Genomic DNA, 16,826 nt, shown 5'->3' on the forward strand with positions numbered 1-16,826 from the left:
GCCCACGGGCTGCGCCACTGTATACATCACATATGTCCTGATCTCCTTGTTAATTCCCTTTATGATTTTCTAAAGGGTGACCTTTATACTAGGGGTGGTTAATGATCGAATTGAATCGAATGTTAATGTGTTCGCATTTGTATTTGTTTAAAATTATCGAATTCGAATGCGGACTCCAATATTCTAGTTTTTCGAATTTGAACTCGAATACTTGGTATTTGATAAATATTCATGAATATTCACGAATACTTTTTGAATATCAAAGTATATTTATTCCGCTTATTAAAGAATTTGATTTTTAAATGGTATTTAAATTCATATATAAAAATTATTCCTTTATAATATATAATGTATGTATATTTAAATAAAAAAATTATTAGAAAATAGATAAATGAGTATACATCTGGTTAAATTCTATTCGTTAGTAAACTATAATATTAAAAAAATATTTGTTTAGTGGTAAATGAACTACCGAATCGAATATGAGCGAATAGTTACTCGAACAATTATCGAACTATTTGTTAAATATTTGGTTCATTTTCACCCCAAATATTATTTTGGGTTACTTGCAGTTTAGTCCTACAAAGTATACACCATTCCTGACCTTTTTTTTTTAATTTTGCTCCCTTATAAACAAAAGTTCAGAAAATTTTTTGATTTTCAAATAATATTAAAATTCGTAAATAAAAATTATTCCTTTTTAATATATGATGTATATATATATTTAAATCAAAATTTTAATTAGAAAATAGATTTAAGATTATTTAAGTCTTAAAATCAGCATATAAAAGTTAAGTAGAAATGGTAATTGAATTAAAAATATGACATCATATGTGCAATAATACAAATAATAAGGTGTGATTAAATTTTAAACGAATATTTAATATACAAACAAATCAAATATACATCTGGTTAAATTCTATTCGTTAGTAAACTCGAATACTAAAAAATATTTGTTCAGTAGTAAATGAACTACTACTGTACGCCCCCCCCCCCACCACCCCACCCCACCCCACCCCACCCCACGCATTACACACCCCTAACTTTTTCTGAACTCTTGTTTATAAAAGGGTAGGGTTTAGCTTTTGTTTATAGAAGGGAATAAGCCCTAGTCCTATATCCAAAACAAGTAAAACCTCATACTCCAAAAAAATGAGGTTGTTCATTTCCCTCGTAGCCTCCATCTTCTTCTTCATGATCCTTTCTAAGCTTGAGGCTCAGGATATTCCTTCAAGCAACCATGGACCTCTCGTGCCTGCGGTGATCGTGTTCGGAGACTCGATCATGGACCCGGGAAATAACAACGACATAAAGACTGTCATCAAATGCAATTTTCCTCCTTACGGTTTGAATTTCACTGGTGCCAAGCCAACGGGGAGGTTTTGCAATGGAAAAATCCCCACTGATTTTATTGGTATATATATCTGCATATGTCATATATATAGAGTTCTATACATACATAGCTTGTTAATTTGAGTTTTATTTTTCCCTCCAAATTAACTTGTAGCTTAATTTCATATATAGTAATTAATATACACATATGTTAACTTTTAGGGTTGATATTTTCCTTTTTTAAAAAAACTTTCTGATCGTTGATACAGTTCATTTTGGTATGGATATTTTCGCTTGTTTTGAGCATTTTATTTCAAATTCGGACATCTACTCCATTTTACGATGTATCATTATAGCTCTCCGTCAATTGCATTCCGACACGCTTTACGCTCAAAATAAACTCATAATTGTCTCTTAATTAGACTTTGATTTCACCAGCACTAATGTGCGCGCGCACTCTAATTTTTGTTCTCCCTCTTGAATTGCTTAATTGCCTATCTGACTTTTTTTTACTGTGGTAAAAAAGTTAAGGTTATTCCGTCCTTTTTCCATTAATGGTTCATAATGAAGCGTTATTTCCTTTACCAGACGAATATTTTAATCTCAAGAAGTACACGTCCTTTCAAATTATACATTAAGTGTGCACTTTCAAATTCTACACAAAGTGTATGAAAAATCCATCAACTAATTACGTAGTGTTTTTTTTTCTTCCTTTTCTCATAATGTATTGCAGCTTCTAAGCTTGGGATTAAGGAGTACTTGCCAGCTTATGTTGACACTAATCTCTCCCCTGAAGACCTAATAACAGGCGTAAGCTTCGCCTCCGGTGGCTCTGGATACGATCCTCTCACTTCAAAAGTTGCGGTATTAAAACTAGCCTGCAATGCTTTTCGGTTCATCATCAAGGATCACGACCCTCTTTTACTGTCAAAAACGTGACGGTCTCTAGTCACTATCGTCTTTTATTTAGTGGATGATTATGATTCATTCTAAGTCATCTGAGAAAATCTATGTTTTTCAGACGCCTAGCTAGACAAATGTTTGCACTTCGACGGAGGCATTCGTTAAAAAAAAACACACCCCTAATGTTTTTCATTTGTTCAAAAACTACGTTCTTATGTTTTCACCAGCGCTCTTAGAGCTCTTGATTTCCCCCGTTCATCTCAGATGAGCAAAACTTTTATAACAATAACAATAAAAAAACCTTGGTTAATTAAATCACCAAAATTTTACCTGAAAACAGTAGTATGATGGCTTCGTTATGAGTAGATTCTAAATTCAAATGCAAATGCTTGTCCACGAACAAAAAAATTGTTATAAATCAACAATCACTACTAGAAACAGGACTTTTAGAAAAGAAAATATAGACGAAGAGAATTTCTTGTAATTTATGCTCCAAAGTGATGCTGACTGAATCTTCCATGGCTTATTTTTATTTTTTATTTCTTATTTCACTTTTTACCTAAAATAATAATGCTGTTAGTTAGGCAATAAAGAGGATCCAAATCCCGTCATCATCAACTTAATTAGACAAGACTAGCTACCTTCAACTTCTATTAACCGTTCGTTTTCAGTCGGTGATATCACTCCCTCAACAACTAGTGCTATTCAAAGAGTACAGAGAGAAGGTGAGAGCGATCGCCGGAGACGAGAGGGCAGCCACCATCTTCGCCGAGAGTCTGTACGTCGTATGCGTGGGGAGCGACGACGTGGCGAATACGTATTTTCCTACGCCCCTCAGGAAGACGATGTATGATATACCCTCGTATGCAAATTTGCTCGTAGGGTACGCTTCGGATTTTGTACAGGTGATCTTTCGTTTTCTTCTTCTTCTCGTGCGTTTAATTACTTTTAGTACATGAGAAAACACAAAATGTTCAACGTAATTTTTAGCAAACTGGTCAAGTGTGTTGCTGAAGTGACACATATTTAAACGGATGGATATAATCTCGATAGGTTGATGTCAACGGATCAAGTAAGTAATCGGAGGGAGGGAGACGCTGGTCCCGATTTACTTTTTATTTTTTATGTTAAACTGCTCATGGACTCCCGTTAGTAATGTTGTTTTGAACTTACTGTACCTTTGATCATGTAGATAGACCCTCGGGGTTAACTTTTTTTTACGCTTTCACCCCCCCGGACAGCCAAACTAATTGCATCCAGAGGCAAGATCTTTCAAAATTCCAACCCTCCATAAATACGCAACACATTGCAATTAATAGTAATATATTAAAAGAGACAAAATCTCCCTCGCAAAGGAATGGCAATAAAAAAAAACAGTAATGAGATTTTAAACTCATGAGAGAAAGTGTACGGCAATCTCATTTAAAAAAATAGCGGATCAATAAATTTTTGAAACTTTGTGCACCTACCATTTAATACAGAAGTCTACGTACACCTAACGAAATCAATACAACTGGCTCTTTAAGCGATTTGGACCACACGCATCGCTCGTACATTCAGGTGCGTAAATGATAATGATGACATGACTCCCCCCTCCCTCTTGGCATGGGCAATGGCTTGGTCAATTTTGGTATTGTCACAGCTTTGGGGGGGTGGGGGGGGTACAAATTAAAACTAGGATAGTGTATGGACTACTACCTTGTTATCAACTATTTGTTTGTCTATGATTACGATTCATTCTAATCTAACCTTCATCGTACCCGCTATGAACTACTCAAAGACAAATCACAACTACTCACTAAGAATACATCGGTTGCTACTAATAGTGTAGTCGTCTCTTCACTACTTTTTAGGTAGTGAAGGATCCAAATTCAATGGTATAGTTTGTATTTGAACTCATTTGTTGCATCGAATCTATAAAACCGTGATGAAGATTGAGAATTATAGTTTTATATTCATATCCGTTCTTTAACCAGCTATTCAAAAAGTTGTCAGCTGCCATCCTTCCTTAAACCCTTACCTTAGAGGATAAATATATATTCTTATAACTTAGTTGATTTATATACACAACAAGTAATTAAAAAAAAAGTTGATGAAAATATACTTTACAGACACCTCAATCTCCATTATGTACGTTTGACAAAATGTGCATCAATTAACTTAAAATCTTATTTATGGAGCCAAATCTTGTTAATAATTTTTTTTTCTTTTTTTCCACTCAGGAACTTATTCAATTAGGTGCTCAAAAGATTGGAGTTGTGGGAATTCCACCAATTGGATGCGTGCCCTCACAAAGAACCCTAAGTGGGGGGATCTTAAGAGGTTGTGCGACTCCTCAAAATCAATTAGCAACTTTGTTCAATTCAAGGTTCGATGTGGAGCTGCAGAGAGTGAAAGCCAAATACCCAGGGAGGCTCCTGGTCTTAGCTGACATCTATGGCATCTTATATGACATTATTCAACGCCCAAATACTTACGGTAAGTCGTATCTTTCGATCTGATGAAAATTCTGAAACGTTGATTTCGACAGAACAAGATGCATGATCAAGTCAATGTTATGCCAGGGTTTGAGGTTTCGTCGAGAGGATGTTGCGGTACTGGGAAACTGGAGGTTGCGATATTGTGCAATAGTGTCACTGCATCGGTATGCCCGGATGTTTCAAAGTACGTATTTTGGGATAGTTATCACCCTACAGAGAAGACGTACAAGATACTCGTAGACTACTTGTATGAAAAATACATTCACTTACTGATCTAGATTCTGGCATATTACCTTGATTTTCTTGCGTTGTGAGCTTGTATGTCCATGCATCATTATTTCCCTTCTATTAAAATTTGTCTTCATCAAGATTATGTACCATCTCAAACATGTTTCAGGAAATGTAATTTTTCAAAACAATTGTTTACGAAGATTGTTGCGTTAAATTGGGCAGGGCGATTTCAGAAACTTTTCCATCTTTTGATGCGCGCTGATCATTAACTTCTTATATTTTTAATGCGTTTCCCGGAGCTTCCCATTTTGGGAAGAAATATTTAACTTCAGTTTGGTGACAAAAACAAAGGCTACAGTCTACAGACAAACCAGAAGAGCTTGCTGCTCTTGTCACGAATCGCCCCATTTTTGGCTCAATTGGGTGCGTTTGGACTCACTTATTCATGGTTGGGTCCATGAAGATCATAGGGTTTTCTAGAGTTTTCTTGGATAATAAAGGTATGATAAATATCTTGTATCTAGAAGCTTCTAGGAAGTCTCATTAAAATATCTAAGGACCCTTGTAAAAGCTTTTAGAAAGTCATGTAAATATCTAAGAAGATATTTTAGGAGAAGAGTCTAGAGACTCAATCTTAACCATTGATTGTAAGAACAATCTTGAAGGCTAATCATAGCCATCCATTGTAAGCTAGCCTTGCCTATAAATAGGGGCTAATGCATTTCATTTGTATCAAGCAAGAGTTGCTAAGCAATAAAGCAATAAGAGCTTCCATTTCCACTCTTGAGTGTTCTCATCCTTTCTCTTGAGTGAGTGTTTGAGGGATTAGGCTGACTTAGCCATTCTAGTGAGAGAAAGAGTGACTAAGTGCCGCACGGGTTCGAGTGAGGTTTGTGGTGAAAGAATCAGCCCGTGACACTTTCACAACAACAATCAATCAATCAAAGGGCAAGCCACACTGTTTACTTTAACCATCAGAAGAGCAGCAATATGATTAACAAATTAAACATAGCGGCTTACTTCAACCATACCACACAAAAAACATATTTTCTTTATAGAATGTGACCATATAGTGATCCAAATACATCACACTCAACGTAGAAACAACATTTACAGAAAATTCACACGTACAGGAAAAATTTTACTGCGGGCAACAACTGAAATGTTTTGCTTACTGAAAGGCTTAGATAAATATGTTCCAATGCGAAAAATTATTCAAGATATTCAGATATGATCGATAACCTTTGCAAATTAGTACCCTAAATTATGAGGCAGAAGTGAATGCTAAGATGTAACTAAACCAGACAAAATGTTCGTGAAACTCAAGCAATAAACAAGCAAAGCTCAATCAGGGGTACACTAAATCTAAATACGAGCCTGAACACTCATTAGTTGGGGCACATTCAGTCCGGATACTGCTAGGATATGATACTGACCTTATCCGTATCCACTTACCCATCATGGATACGAATAAGGATATACCTCGATAAGGAAAATTCATATACATATCCACTAAAATCGGATACGAATACAAATTTATATAGGCGGATATGCATGCAGATACAAAACAGATAAGAGAAAACTAGATAATAGTTGAAAAAATATAGATACAAAAGAGTTCATTAATATGTTCATTATAGCTTAAAAGAAGATCATTAAAATTATCTTCAAATCCACAATCTAAGGATTAAAACTATTGTAACACTATGACTAATATGCATTCGGATATTTCAGATATGGATCCGGATATTTCACTACAAAACCACATCTATAATCTTATTATATTGGTTATAGATTTGAGTAACCATATCCGTATCTAACGAACATGGATAAAGATATTTCCTCAGATACAGATACGATTTAGCACCCCTACTCATTAGGGTCATTACTTGTAAACTCATGCATATGAAAGTGGTATTCTTAATTAAGCTATTAAGGGGCAGGACTCATTGAGAAGAGAATCAAGAACTATCTTACCTTTGAATCCTCTTTTCACCAACTGTATTAGACAACTCGACAACCCAAGCTGGTTTAAATTTCATTTACTTGGAGAGTGCGAATAAAAAAGAATATCATGAATCCATAATAAATTTAGCATTATTTGGTAATGGTTCTTTGATTGTTCAAACGTTCTTTTGAGACAACCCTGATTCCAGTTGAAGTTAGCTAACATCACACCAGAAACCTTTTTAAAGGGGATCACTAGTATTTCGATGCACAATCTTAGATCCATAAGAATAGTAGGTTCAGTGACTATATGATATCTAGACTAGAACACAAAACCTATATGCAACACTTCACCTACCAAAGAAATTGGTGTCTGGTATCTGCAAACTAAGAAGCACCGACTCTTCAAAACAGCCGGCGAGTCCGTCTCCGACGCGCGTCGGACGCGGACACGCGTTCAACACGCGTTCGACACGCGTCGGACACGCGGTCAACGGCGGCGACACGGGTCAACGGCTCGACTCGCCGCAGACACGGGTCGGACACGGCGATTCCATTCCCGACACGGCAAAACCCAGACCCGAAATCCAAACCCGAAACCCAAACCCGAAACTCAATTTCAAAGTTAAAGAAACCAAAAACCCTAACCCTAGCCGTCACTCGTCAAAAATCAAAACTTACCCGCGATCAATAGTTCGTCCTCGTCCTCGTCCTCGTCCTCGTCCTCGTTTCGTCCTCGTCGTCAGCTCTCAGTCTCGTCCTCCTCCTCGTCGTCGATCATCCCCGTCAGCTTCGTCGTCGTCGTCGATCATCCAAGGTCAGTCGCTCTCGCTCTCTCTCTCTCTCTCGCTCTCTCTCTCTCCCCCCCTCCCCCTGATCGATCTCTCTCATCTCTCTTTCTGATTCTCTCTTTCTCTCTCTCAGCTCTTTCTCGCCCTCTCTCCTTCTCTCTCTTTTATCTCCCTCTCACCACACAAGAGCCCCCGTGAACTTCCTTTACATAAAAAAAACCCCACTCAATCCCCACTCACCCGACAACCTACTATTCTCTCCCACTCTCTCTCAGAGATCCCACGTGACCCCCACTACTTCCAAAGTGACGCTGCCCCCCACCACGCTGTTTTAATTTTTTTTTTGCTATTGTGTTACTGTTGGGGATTAATTAATATGCTACTGTTGGGTTAATTTAAATACTGGCAATGGTTACTGTGCTGCTGTTGGGTTAATTAATATGCTGATTTCGGTGATTTCTGGTTACTGTCTTACTGTTAGAAGTTAACTAGTACAGTGATTTATGCTTACTGCTTAGACTTCAGTCGGACACGGCGATTCCATTCCCGACACGGCAAAACCCAGAACCGAAATCCAAACCCGAAACCCAAACCCGAAACCCAATTTCAAAGTTAAAGAAACCAAAAACCCTAACCCTAGTCGTCACTCGTCAGAAATCAAAACTTACCCGCGATCAATAGTTCGTCCTCGTCCTCGTCCTCGTCTCGTCCTCGTCGTCAGCTCTCAGTCCCGTCCTCCTCCTCGTCGTCGATCATCCCCGTCAGCTTCGTCGTCGTCGTCGATCATCCAAGGTCAGTCGCTCTCGCTCTCTCTCTCTCTCTCTCTCAGTCGCTCTCTCTCTCTCCCCCTGATCGATCTCTCTCATCTCTCTTTCTGATTCTCTCTTTCTCTCTCTCAGCTCTTTCTCGCCCTCTCTCCTTCTCTCTCTTTTATCTCCCTCTCACCACACAAGAGCCCCCGTGAACTTCCTTTACATAAAAAAAACCCCACTCAATCCCCACTCACCCGACAACCTACTATTCTCTCCCACTCTCTCTCAGAGATCCCACGTGACCCCCACTACTTCCAAAGTGACGCTGCCCCCCACCACGCTGTTTTAATTTTTTTTTTGCTATTGTGTTACTGTTGGGGATTAATTAATATGCTACTGTTGGGTTAATTTAAATACTGGCAATGGTTACTGTGCTGCTGTTGGGTTAATTAATATGCTGATTTCGGTGATTTCTGGTTACTGTCTTACTGTTAGAAGTTAACTAGTACAGTGATTTATGCTTACTGCTTTGCTGTTGCTTGTTAATTAGGGTAAAACAGTTAGGTGTTAATTAGGACAATAATTTTTTGTTACTGTTTTACTAGATCTGATTTTAATTTATTGTTATTGCTTTTGTATTTTACCGAAATGGAACAAGAAGGGGGTTCTAGTAGCAGTGGAGTACAAGATGACAAATGTCCGCTTTGAAAATATGTTACCAAATTGGAGAAAAGGGGGGGAACGGCGGGAGGAAATTGGAGATGGAGATGTAACTATTGCAGAGAGGATTTTACCGGTTCACACTCAAGAGTTAAAAATCACCTCTTGAGGATAAGCGGGACTAGAATTAAGATGTGTTCCAAGTTAACCCCTGAAAATTTAAGGGAGTTTCAAAGGACGTTGGATCAAGCAGAGGCGAGGTTGATGGCTTCTAGGCCTAAGATGTCAGTTTTGCCTACATCTTCGACTGCAAGTACGGCCGGTATAGGTGCAAGTGCAAGCATGATGATTGATGCAGGTGGATTTAAGAGGAGGGGGCCTAATACCGTGGAACAAGCATTCAACATGGGAGCAAGGGAGGAATTGGATGCATTGATTGGTAGGATGTTCTTCACCGGGGGATTGTCCTTCAACTTGACAAGGAATCCATATTATGCCAAAGCTTTTGCATATGTCGCAAACAATCCAATTTCTGGTTACAAGCCTCCTGGTTACAATTCCATGAGGACCACTATCTTACAACGTGAGAAAACTCACGTAGAGAGATTGATGGAGCCCATCAGGGGCACATGGCAACAGAAGGGAGTCTCCATTTGTAGTGATGGGTGGGTGGATGCACAAAGGAGGCCCATCATCAATTTTATGGCAGTATGTGAGGGTAAGCCAATGTTCTTGAATGCCGTAAATGCCGACGGAGAAGTCAAGAATAAGTATTTTATCCAAACACAGCTAGAAAAGTGCATCACAGAGGTGATACCGAAAAATATCATCCAAATCATAACCGATAATGCTTCGGCATGCAAGGCCGCGGGAGGGCTTGTGGAGCAAACTTGGCCTCACATATTTTGGACTCCTTGTGTAGTCCATACACTCAATCTTGCTGTCAATAATATTTGTGCGGCTAAGAACACGGAAGCAAATGCTGTGGCTTATGCACAATTACATTGGATTACAAAGATCTCCGATGATGCATTGTTTATGAAGAATTTTATCATGAACCACTCTATGCGGCTTTCCATATTCAATGATTTTTCCAAGATGAAGCTCCTATCAATTGCCGACACAAGATTTGCCTCGTGGATTATTATGTTGAAGAGGTTTAAGGTCGTCAAGAGAGGCCTCCAAGACATGGTCCTTAGTGATCGATGGAGCTTATATAGAGACGATGATGTGGAGAAAGCTCAATTTGTGAAAGAGAAAGTCCTCGATGATTTGTGGTGGGACAAGATAGATTTTATTCTTGACTTCACCGGCCCAATCTATGAAATGATAAGGGTCACCGACACCGATACACCATGTCTTCATTTGGTGTATGATATGTGGGATACAATGATTGAGAAGGTGAAGCAAGCTATTTACAGGCATGAGGGTAAAAGGGATAACGAGGAATCTCCTTTTTATGAGGTGGTTCACAAGATCTTGGTGGATCAATGGAACAAGGGCAACACCCCGCTTCAGTGCTTGGCACACTCTTTAGTTCCAATGTAATATTTCACATTTTACTCTTTAATGCGAATATTTCAATTAATTTTAATACATGAATTTCTTCTCACAAACATAGGTACTATCATTCCACATGGCTCAATGAGAACGTCAATCGGCAACCTCCAAATCAAGATCTTGAGATCTCTACAGAAAGATCAAAGTGCTTAAGAAGATATTATCCTAACCCCGATGAACGATTGGTGGTGAACTTGGAATATGCTAAGTTTGTGGGGTCTTTGGAGGCTTTTGGTGATCCGGATTCTCTTTCCGATAGAGGACATATGGATCCAAAGTCATGGTGGCTTCTTTATGGTGCAAGTGCTCCAAAGTTGCAAGCATTGGCCATAAAGCTTCTAGGCCAACCTTGTTCCTCTTCTTGTTGTGAACGGAATTGGAGTACGTATGATTTCATTCACTCCTTAAAGAGGAACAAGCTAACCCCGACACGGGCGGAGGATTTTGTTTATGTTCACACCAACCTTCGTTTACTTTCTCGGAATTCGGAAGAGTATATGGAAGGGGAATCAAGAATGTGGGATATTGGTGGAGATGCCTTCGACTCATTTCAAGGAGCCGGCATGTTAGATGTTGCTGCCCTTTCTCTTGACGAGCCCACGATGGAGGCCATTGTGTTTGATGAGGATGAAAGAGTTGAATCCATAGAATAATCTTTTTGATGTTTTAACTTGAAAACTTTATTTTAAGATATGCTTTTGAGTGTAATTTTTATATTTTTGCAATGTTAGTAACTTAGTATTTTGTAGTCATTGAACTAGTTGCAACTTGAACTTTATTCTCTTTATTTTTATATGCTCAAGATGAAAGTAGTGAAAATTAAAAATTTAGCCGTGTCGCCGTATCCTATTTTTTGGGGTTTTGCCGTATCCGTGTCCGTGTCCGTGTCGCCGTGCCCGTGTCCGTGCTTCATAGTCTGCAAATCCTAGTTTGATATTTGCAATTAGGCACTCATTAATTCAAGTCATAAGTTGGAATATAGTGTATCCAGTTGACGAACGTTAATTATACATCATTTTCTAAATTATTCTCCACATAGGAATAGCAACAAATGCACTTCTTATGTACTCTGTGGACTCGACCTTTTTCATTTTTCAGGACTAGCTTCATAGTCAAAATTTGTGTATTGATGCAAATCAGCATTTTTCTCTTCCCAATCAGATTTTTCTTAGTGAGAACACTGACCTACCTTAAGTCTTCTCTCCGCATGTTATTATCAAATGAAATGGTACAGGTGGTTCTCTTAGTATGAAACTATTTAGGTTTATAATGAGTCATCTGATTAACAGGAAAATTGTTCAAACATGTGATTTCTTATCTATGTATCTTTTCAAGATACGGAGATCAAGATGAATATTGCATCCAGAAAGTTCTTCAGTTTAGTCGTATGGTATTGTTTTCTCCAGCTCCACGTAGGGGCTAAACGATAATTCCTAAATGAGTTAAAATGCATGAGATATATGATTATTGAAAATGATACATTCAAACCATACAGACAGAATAATCTACATAGTGAATTTCAAACAAAATGGGCAAGCTATTCCATAATTTACTCATGAAAATTCAAAGCCAAGTCGTATCGTTAGACGCCAAATTCATATACAATGCCAAATTCTGTGATATCAAAGGCAGTACAGCATAAATGACTTTAACATAGTTCTTGCGTTTGAGAAAAAAGGAAGGCACTATTCTATCGTATGTAAAGAGCTAAGAACTCTTCATGGAGAATTTTACTAAGAACTCTTCATGGAGAATTTTGTGAATCTCATAGGACAAGAAAAGAATGACAATTAGATTTCAAATCAATACAAGCTAAAACCAAAGAATTGGCTAATAAGAATGGCCACTCCCATGGAAATCGCTAAAATTGAAGCAGCCCATGTCAGCTTTTCTGTTATCCTAGGAACTCTTTCTTTCAAAGCTTGGCTACAAGAACCTATAAAAACCGTATAACTTCCCATAGCAAGAACAGTACCAACAAGAAACATACCTAAGAAAGCAGCACCAGCTAAGCGCGAAGGTAGGGCGAGCGCCGGCAAAACCATCATAAGGGCATCAGGCTGAAGACCGTGCACAATGCCCGTCGCAAAAGTTGCGAACCCAATCTTTTTCTTTCCACTTGGCACATAAGTTAAAGGCTCATCTATGCTCGCATCACATTCCCCATTCTCTAAAGCAACACAAGGAGTAGGAACCTCTGAAGCTTCTTTAATCCCCATGGCTCCAATTACAAGTAGAGTTAAACCAACAACCCTCGTTCCCCAAGTTCTAATGACTTCAATGTGTAGACTATCTTTTAATAGCAAGAATAGAAGTCCAAAAATCACTTGGCCTGCATCGTGGCCACAACCCCAAAGGGCTCCGACGACAGCACTCTCTACCCTTGTTCGGCCGATGGATAAAGGAGCGAGGGCGGCAAGATGATCCGGGCCCGATAATGTGTGGAGACAACCGGCGAAAAAACCAGTCCAGGCACTGCTTAGTAACTCAGATTTAATTAGTTTTCCACCAGTGCTGGTTGCAGCTTGGATTGTCGTTGCATATGCTGGTTGGACTAAAATCGGCTGTATTGCTGTCACAAGTAGTGCTGAAAGGAGAACAAATACAGCAGAAGTAGCAACCTGGAAATTTCACACATGTTGTATATATCAGCATCAAACCTAATTCAAGCTATAGATATGTGTATTATGCACTTTGGAGGATTAATAGCAACATAGTACATATAATGAATCTAAAAATGGTATGTCTCACATATCAAACGGTTCCAAATTGCATCTACAATAAGGAGAACCACAAAGTAGCATGAAGAAGGATATTAAATTTTGAGGTGCATTATGCTTTTTGGGCAGATTGAGTTAATAGGACACTAATTTGAATGGTAAATGATGTGAAAGGGATAGGCTTCATCCATCCATATTTCAGATCATAATGCACTTCGGAGCAATTGTAGGGTAACTTAATAGTTATGCATATATTACTCTTACCAAGTGATCAATTCCACATCTTTTGATTCTTCCTCTCATAGGCAAAAAGGTTGTCATTGCATCTGACAAAGAACATGGCAAATGTCCTCAGTATCAGTTATTTCAATTTGCATTTCTCCTCTAATTAATCTAGACAAAGAAAGCTATGAATTTAGCCGCTTATTGGTCATGGCCTCATAAATTATCGACACTAGATTGGTAAAATCGGACAACTCTTCACTTTGTTCATCATCTGTTAAAATGTTGCATATTTACATATTTGTTATTTTTCTTCAAAATCAAACAACACAACCAATAGGGGGGAAAATAAAGCCAAAAACTTGAGTGAACTTTCCAGATTCTCGCTTTTCCAAATCCCTACAGGAGGAAGATGACTGGTAAGGAAATGAACCATAGTTTTTATGTGTTGATTCTTAAAATGTGATTATGTTGTCTCCTTTTCAGGAGGAAGATGACTGGTAAGGAAATGAACCATAGTTTTTATGTGTTGATTCTTAAAATGTGATTATGTTGTCTCCTTTTCAGGAGGAAGATGACTGGTAAGGAAATGAACCATAGTTTTTATGTGTTGATTCTTAAAATGTGATTATGTTGTCTCCTTTTCAGGAGGAAGATGACTGGTAAGGAAATGAACCATAGTTTTTATGTGTTGATTCTTAAAATGTGATTATGTTGTCTCCTTTTCAGGAGGAAGATGACTGGTAAGGAAATGAACCATAGTTTTTATGTGTTGATTCTTAAAATGTGATTATGTTGTCTCCTTTTCAGGAGGAAGATGACTGGTAAGGAAATGAACCATAGTTTTTATGTGTTGATTCTTAAAATGTGATTATGTTGTCTCCTTTTCAGGAGGAAGATGACTGGTAAGGAAATGAACCATAGTTTTTATGTGTTGATTCTTAAAATGTGATTATGTTGTCTCCTTTTCAGGAGGAAGATGACTGGTAAGGAAATGAACCATAGTTTTTATGTGTTGATTCTTAAAATGTGATTATGTTGTCTCCTTTTCAGGAGGAAGATGACTGGTAAGGAAATGAACCATAGTTTTTATGTGTTGATTCTTAAAATGTGATTATGTTGTCTCCTTTTCAGGAGGAAGATGACTGGTAAGGAAATGAACCATAGTTTTTATGTGTTGATTCTTAAAATGTGATTATGTTGTCTCCTTTTCAGGAGGAAGATGACTGGTAAGGAAATGAACCATAGTTTTTATGTGTTGATTCTTAAAATGTGATTATGTTGTCTCCTTTTCAGGAGGAAGATGACTGGTAAGGAAATGAACCATAGTTTTTATGTGTTGATTCTTAAAATGTGATTATGTTGTCTCCTTTTCAGGAGGAAGATGACTGGTAAGGAAATGAACCATAGTTTTTATGTGTTGATTCTTAAAATGTGATTATGTTGTCTCCTTTTCAGGAGGAAGATGACTGGTAAGGAAATGAACCATAGTTTTTATGTGTTGATTCTTAAAATGTGATTATGTTGTCTCCTTTTCAGATACACAGACAGACCATCATGTAGTCTCCTCCTCAAATCCACAATCGAACGCAATATTCATCCTTGAAGAATTTGAAGAATTTTCTTCATGTTTATACTAATTTGCTCTCTTTGCATTACCAATGTGCCAATTAGGTAACTAGCATCCTCTTACTTGTGTATCCGCTGCTTCAGCCACTTCATGATACTTCTTGTTGATATTGAGGGCTGTCTACTGATTGGCTGCCTATTGTTCTTATCCTTTTTCCATTTTCTTCTTTGGTTTGCATTTTTCTTTAAACTAAGATACAATATACTTAGAATATGAATTTAGAAATACAGCAAAGAATAACCCCTATGTCTAGGATCTTGCACGATGGGCAAAATACTTTGATACGGCAGAATGTTGTACACCGGAATATGAAGGATCTAAAGTATAGAGAAAGGTGAAATATAAGCTAGGAGGAAATATTACGAAAATTTTATTCTTGCTCTTGGCCATACATGAAATGTGTAGAATGCAAGTCCTTGATATAGAACTCTTGAGTGACCTTTTATCTACCCTATTACCAACCTTCATCTTTCTTCCTCATAGCCTCACATTCATCACCATAACTTTGAATTTGTAATTATGACACTTCATTCTCCATAAACTTCCTTGTTACTACATGTGGGGGGAAAAACCAATTAATGCTAATCAAGTTTACATTCCAACAGCACGGTCACAAAAACATAAGTTCACTACTCTTAAACCCTGCAATCTAATTGACCCCAAACATAACCGTAGTATTTTCTACCGACCAAATAATCAAATCCCAGTTCTGAGTCCTGCGTCTAAATCAAAACCCAGCACTAACAACCAAAACCCATGTCCTACTCCTACCATAGAAGCCACTAGAACCCAAGAAAACACCAAATCCAACCAAATCAACAAAAAAAAAGGTAAAGAAGCAAGTTTGCACCTTTTGAATTAAGGGAGCAGCAGAATCTGCTGCTTTGGCCAATTGGGCACATGGGTAAGCCCCGGATCTGTTCTCCTGTAAGAAGAAAACTGGAGGTGGGCCCTCTTGCTTGGAGGAGAGGGAAGCAGAGATGGGCTTGAAAGGGAGGGGAGAGAGATTGGGTCTTCTTGAAGAAGGGAAGGGAGAGGGAGGGAAGAGCAAGCGAGGTTTTGGAATGAAAGAGGAGGAGGAAGGAGGAGAAGAGATAAGCCTCTCCATTGAAAGAGGGGGGGGATTTTGGAAAACACAGAGAAAAACTCCAAAAAAAAAGAACTGAACAGTTCAGTCAAACTAAGTCAACCAAAGAGTTGGGTGGGGGGGGGGGGGGGAGGGGGGGGGGGGGGGCGGGGGGGGCGGGGGGGGGGGGGGGGGGGGATGACCAGGCTAATTTTTTAGATTTTTCTCAAAATAATTATTTTTTAATACATAAATATAGTTTTTTAAAAGATAATTTTAGGAGCAATAATCAAGAAATTGTAAACAATTGGTGGTCAAAGGGGATCTTGTCAAATTTTCTGTAATAAGTCGTGAATTATCTTTGTTCTTTTATTTATATATATATATATATATATATAATATATATATATATATATATAATATATATATATAATATACTATATATATATAATATATATATATATATATATATCATATATATAATATAATATATACTTCACCGTGTATATAAAATTTGATTTCACATTTGAGT

At 37.9% G+C, this 16,826-nt stretch overlaps 3 protein-coding genes across 3 annotated transcripts; 2 read left to right on the top strand and 1 right to left on the bottom strand.

Moving 5' to 3' along the window:
• LOC109825662 (GDSL esterase/lipase EXL3-like) lies at positions 1,079-5,160 on the top strand. The gene is made up of 5 exons (XM_020392528.1): positions 1,079-1,414; positions 2,066-2,196; positions 2,907-3,140; positions 4,458-4,713; positions 4,800-5,160. The coding sequence occupies exons 1-5, from the start codon at positions 1,153-1,155 to the stop codon at positions 4,991-4,993; spliced, it is 1,077 nt and encodes a 358-aa protein (XP_020248117.1). The 5' UTR covers positions 1,079-1,152; the 3' UTR covers positions 4,994-5,160.
• Positions 9,289-11,309, top strand: LOC109825460. The gene is made up of 2 exons (XM_020392312.1): positions 9,289-10,640; positions 10,718-11,309. Exons 1-2 carry the CDS (start codon positions 9,289-9,291, stop codon positions 11,307-11,309), a joined length of 1,944 nt encoding a protein of 647 aa, XP_020247901.1.
• LOC109826027 lies at positions 12,174-16,387 on the bottom strand. The gene is made up of 2 exons (XM_020392981.1): positions 16,079-16,387; positions 12,174-13,277 (listed from the first exon to the last, which is right to left on the bottom strand). The coding sequence occupies exons 1-2, from the start codon at positions 16,334-16,336 to the stop codon at positions 12,459-12,461; spliced, it is 1,077 nt and encodes a 358-aa protein (XP_020248570.1). The 5' UTR covers positions 16,337-16,387; the 3' UTR covers positions 12,174-12,458.

The sequence above is a fragment of the Asparagus officinalis genome, chromosome 10 (genome assembly GCF_001876935.1).
Source record: "Asparagus officinalis chromosome 10, Aspof.V1, whole genome shotgun sequence".
Taxonomy (NCBI): Eukaryota; Viridiplantae; Streptophyta; class Magnoliopsida; order Asparagales; family Asparagaceae; genus Asparagus; species Asparagus officinalis.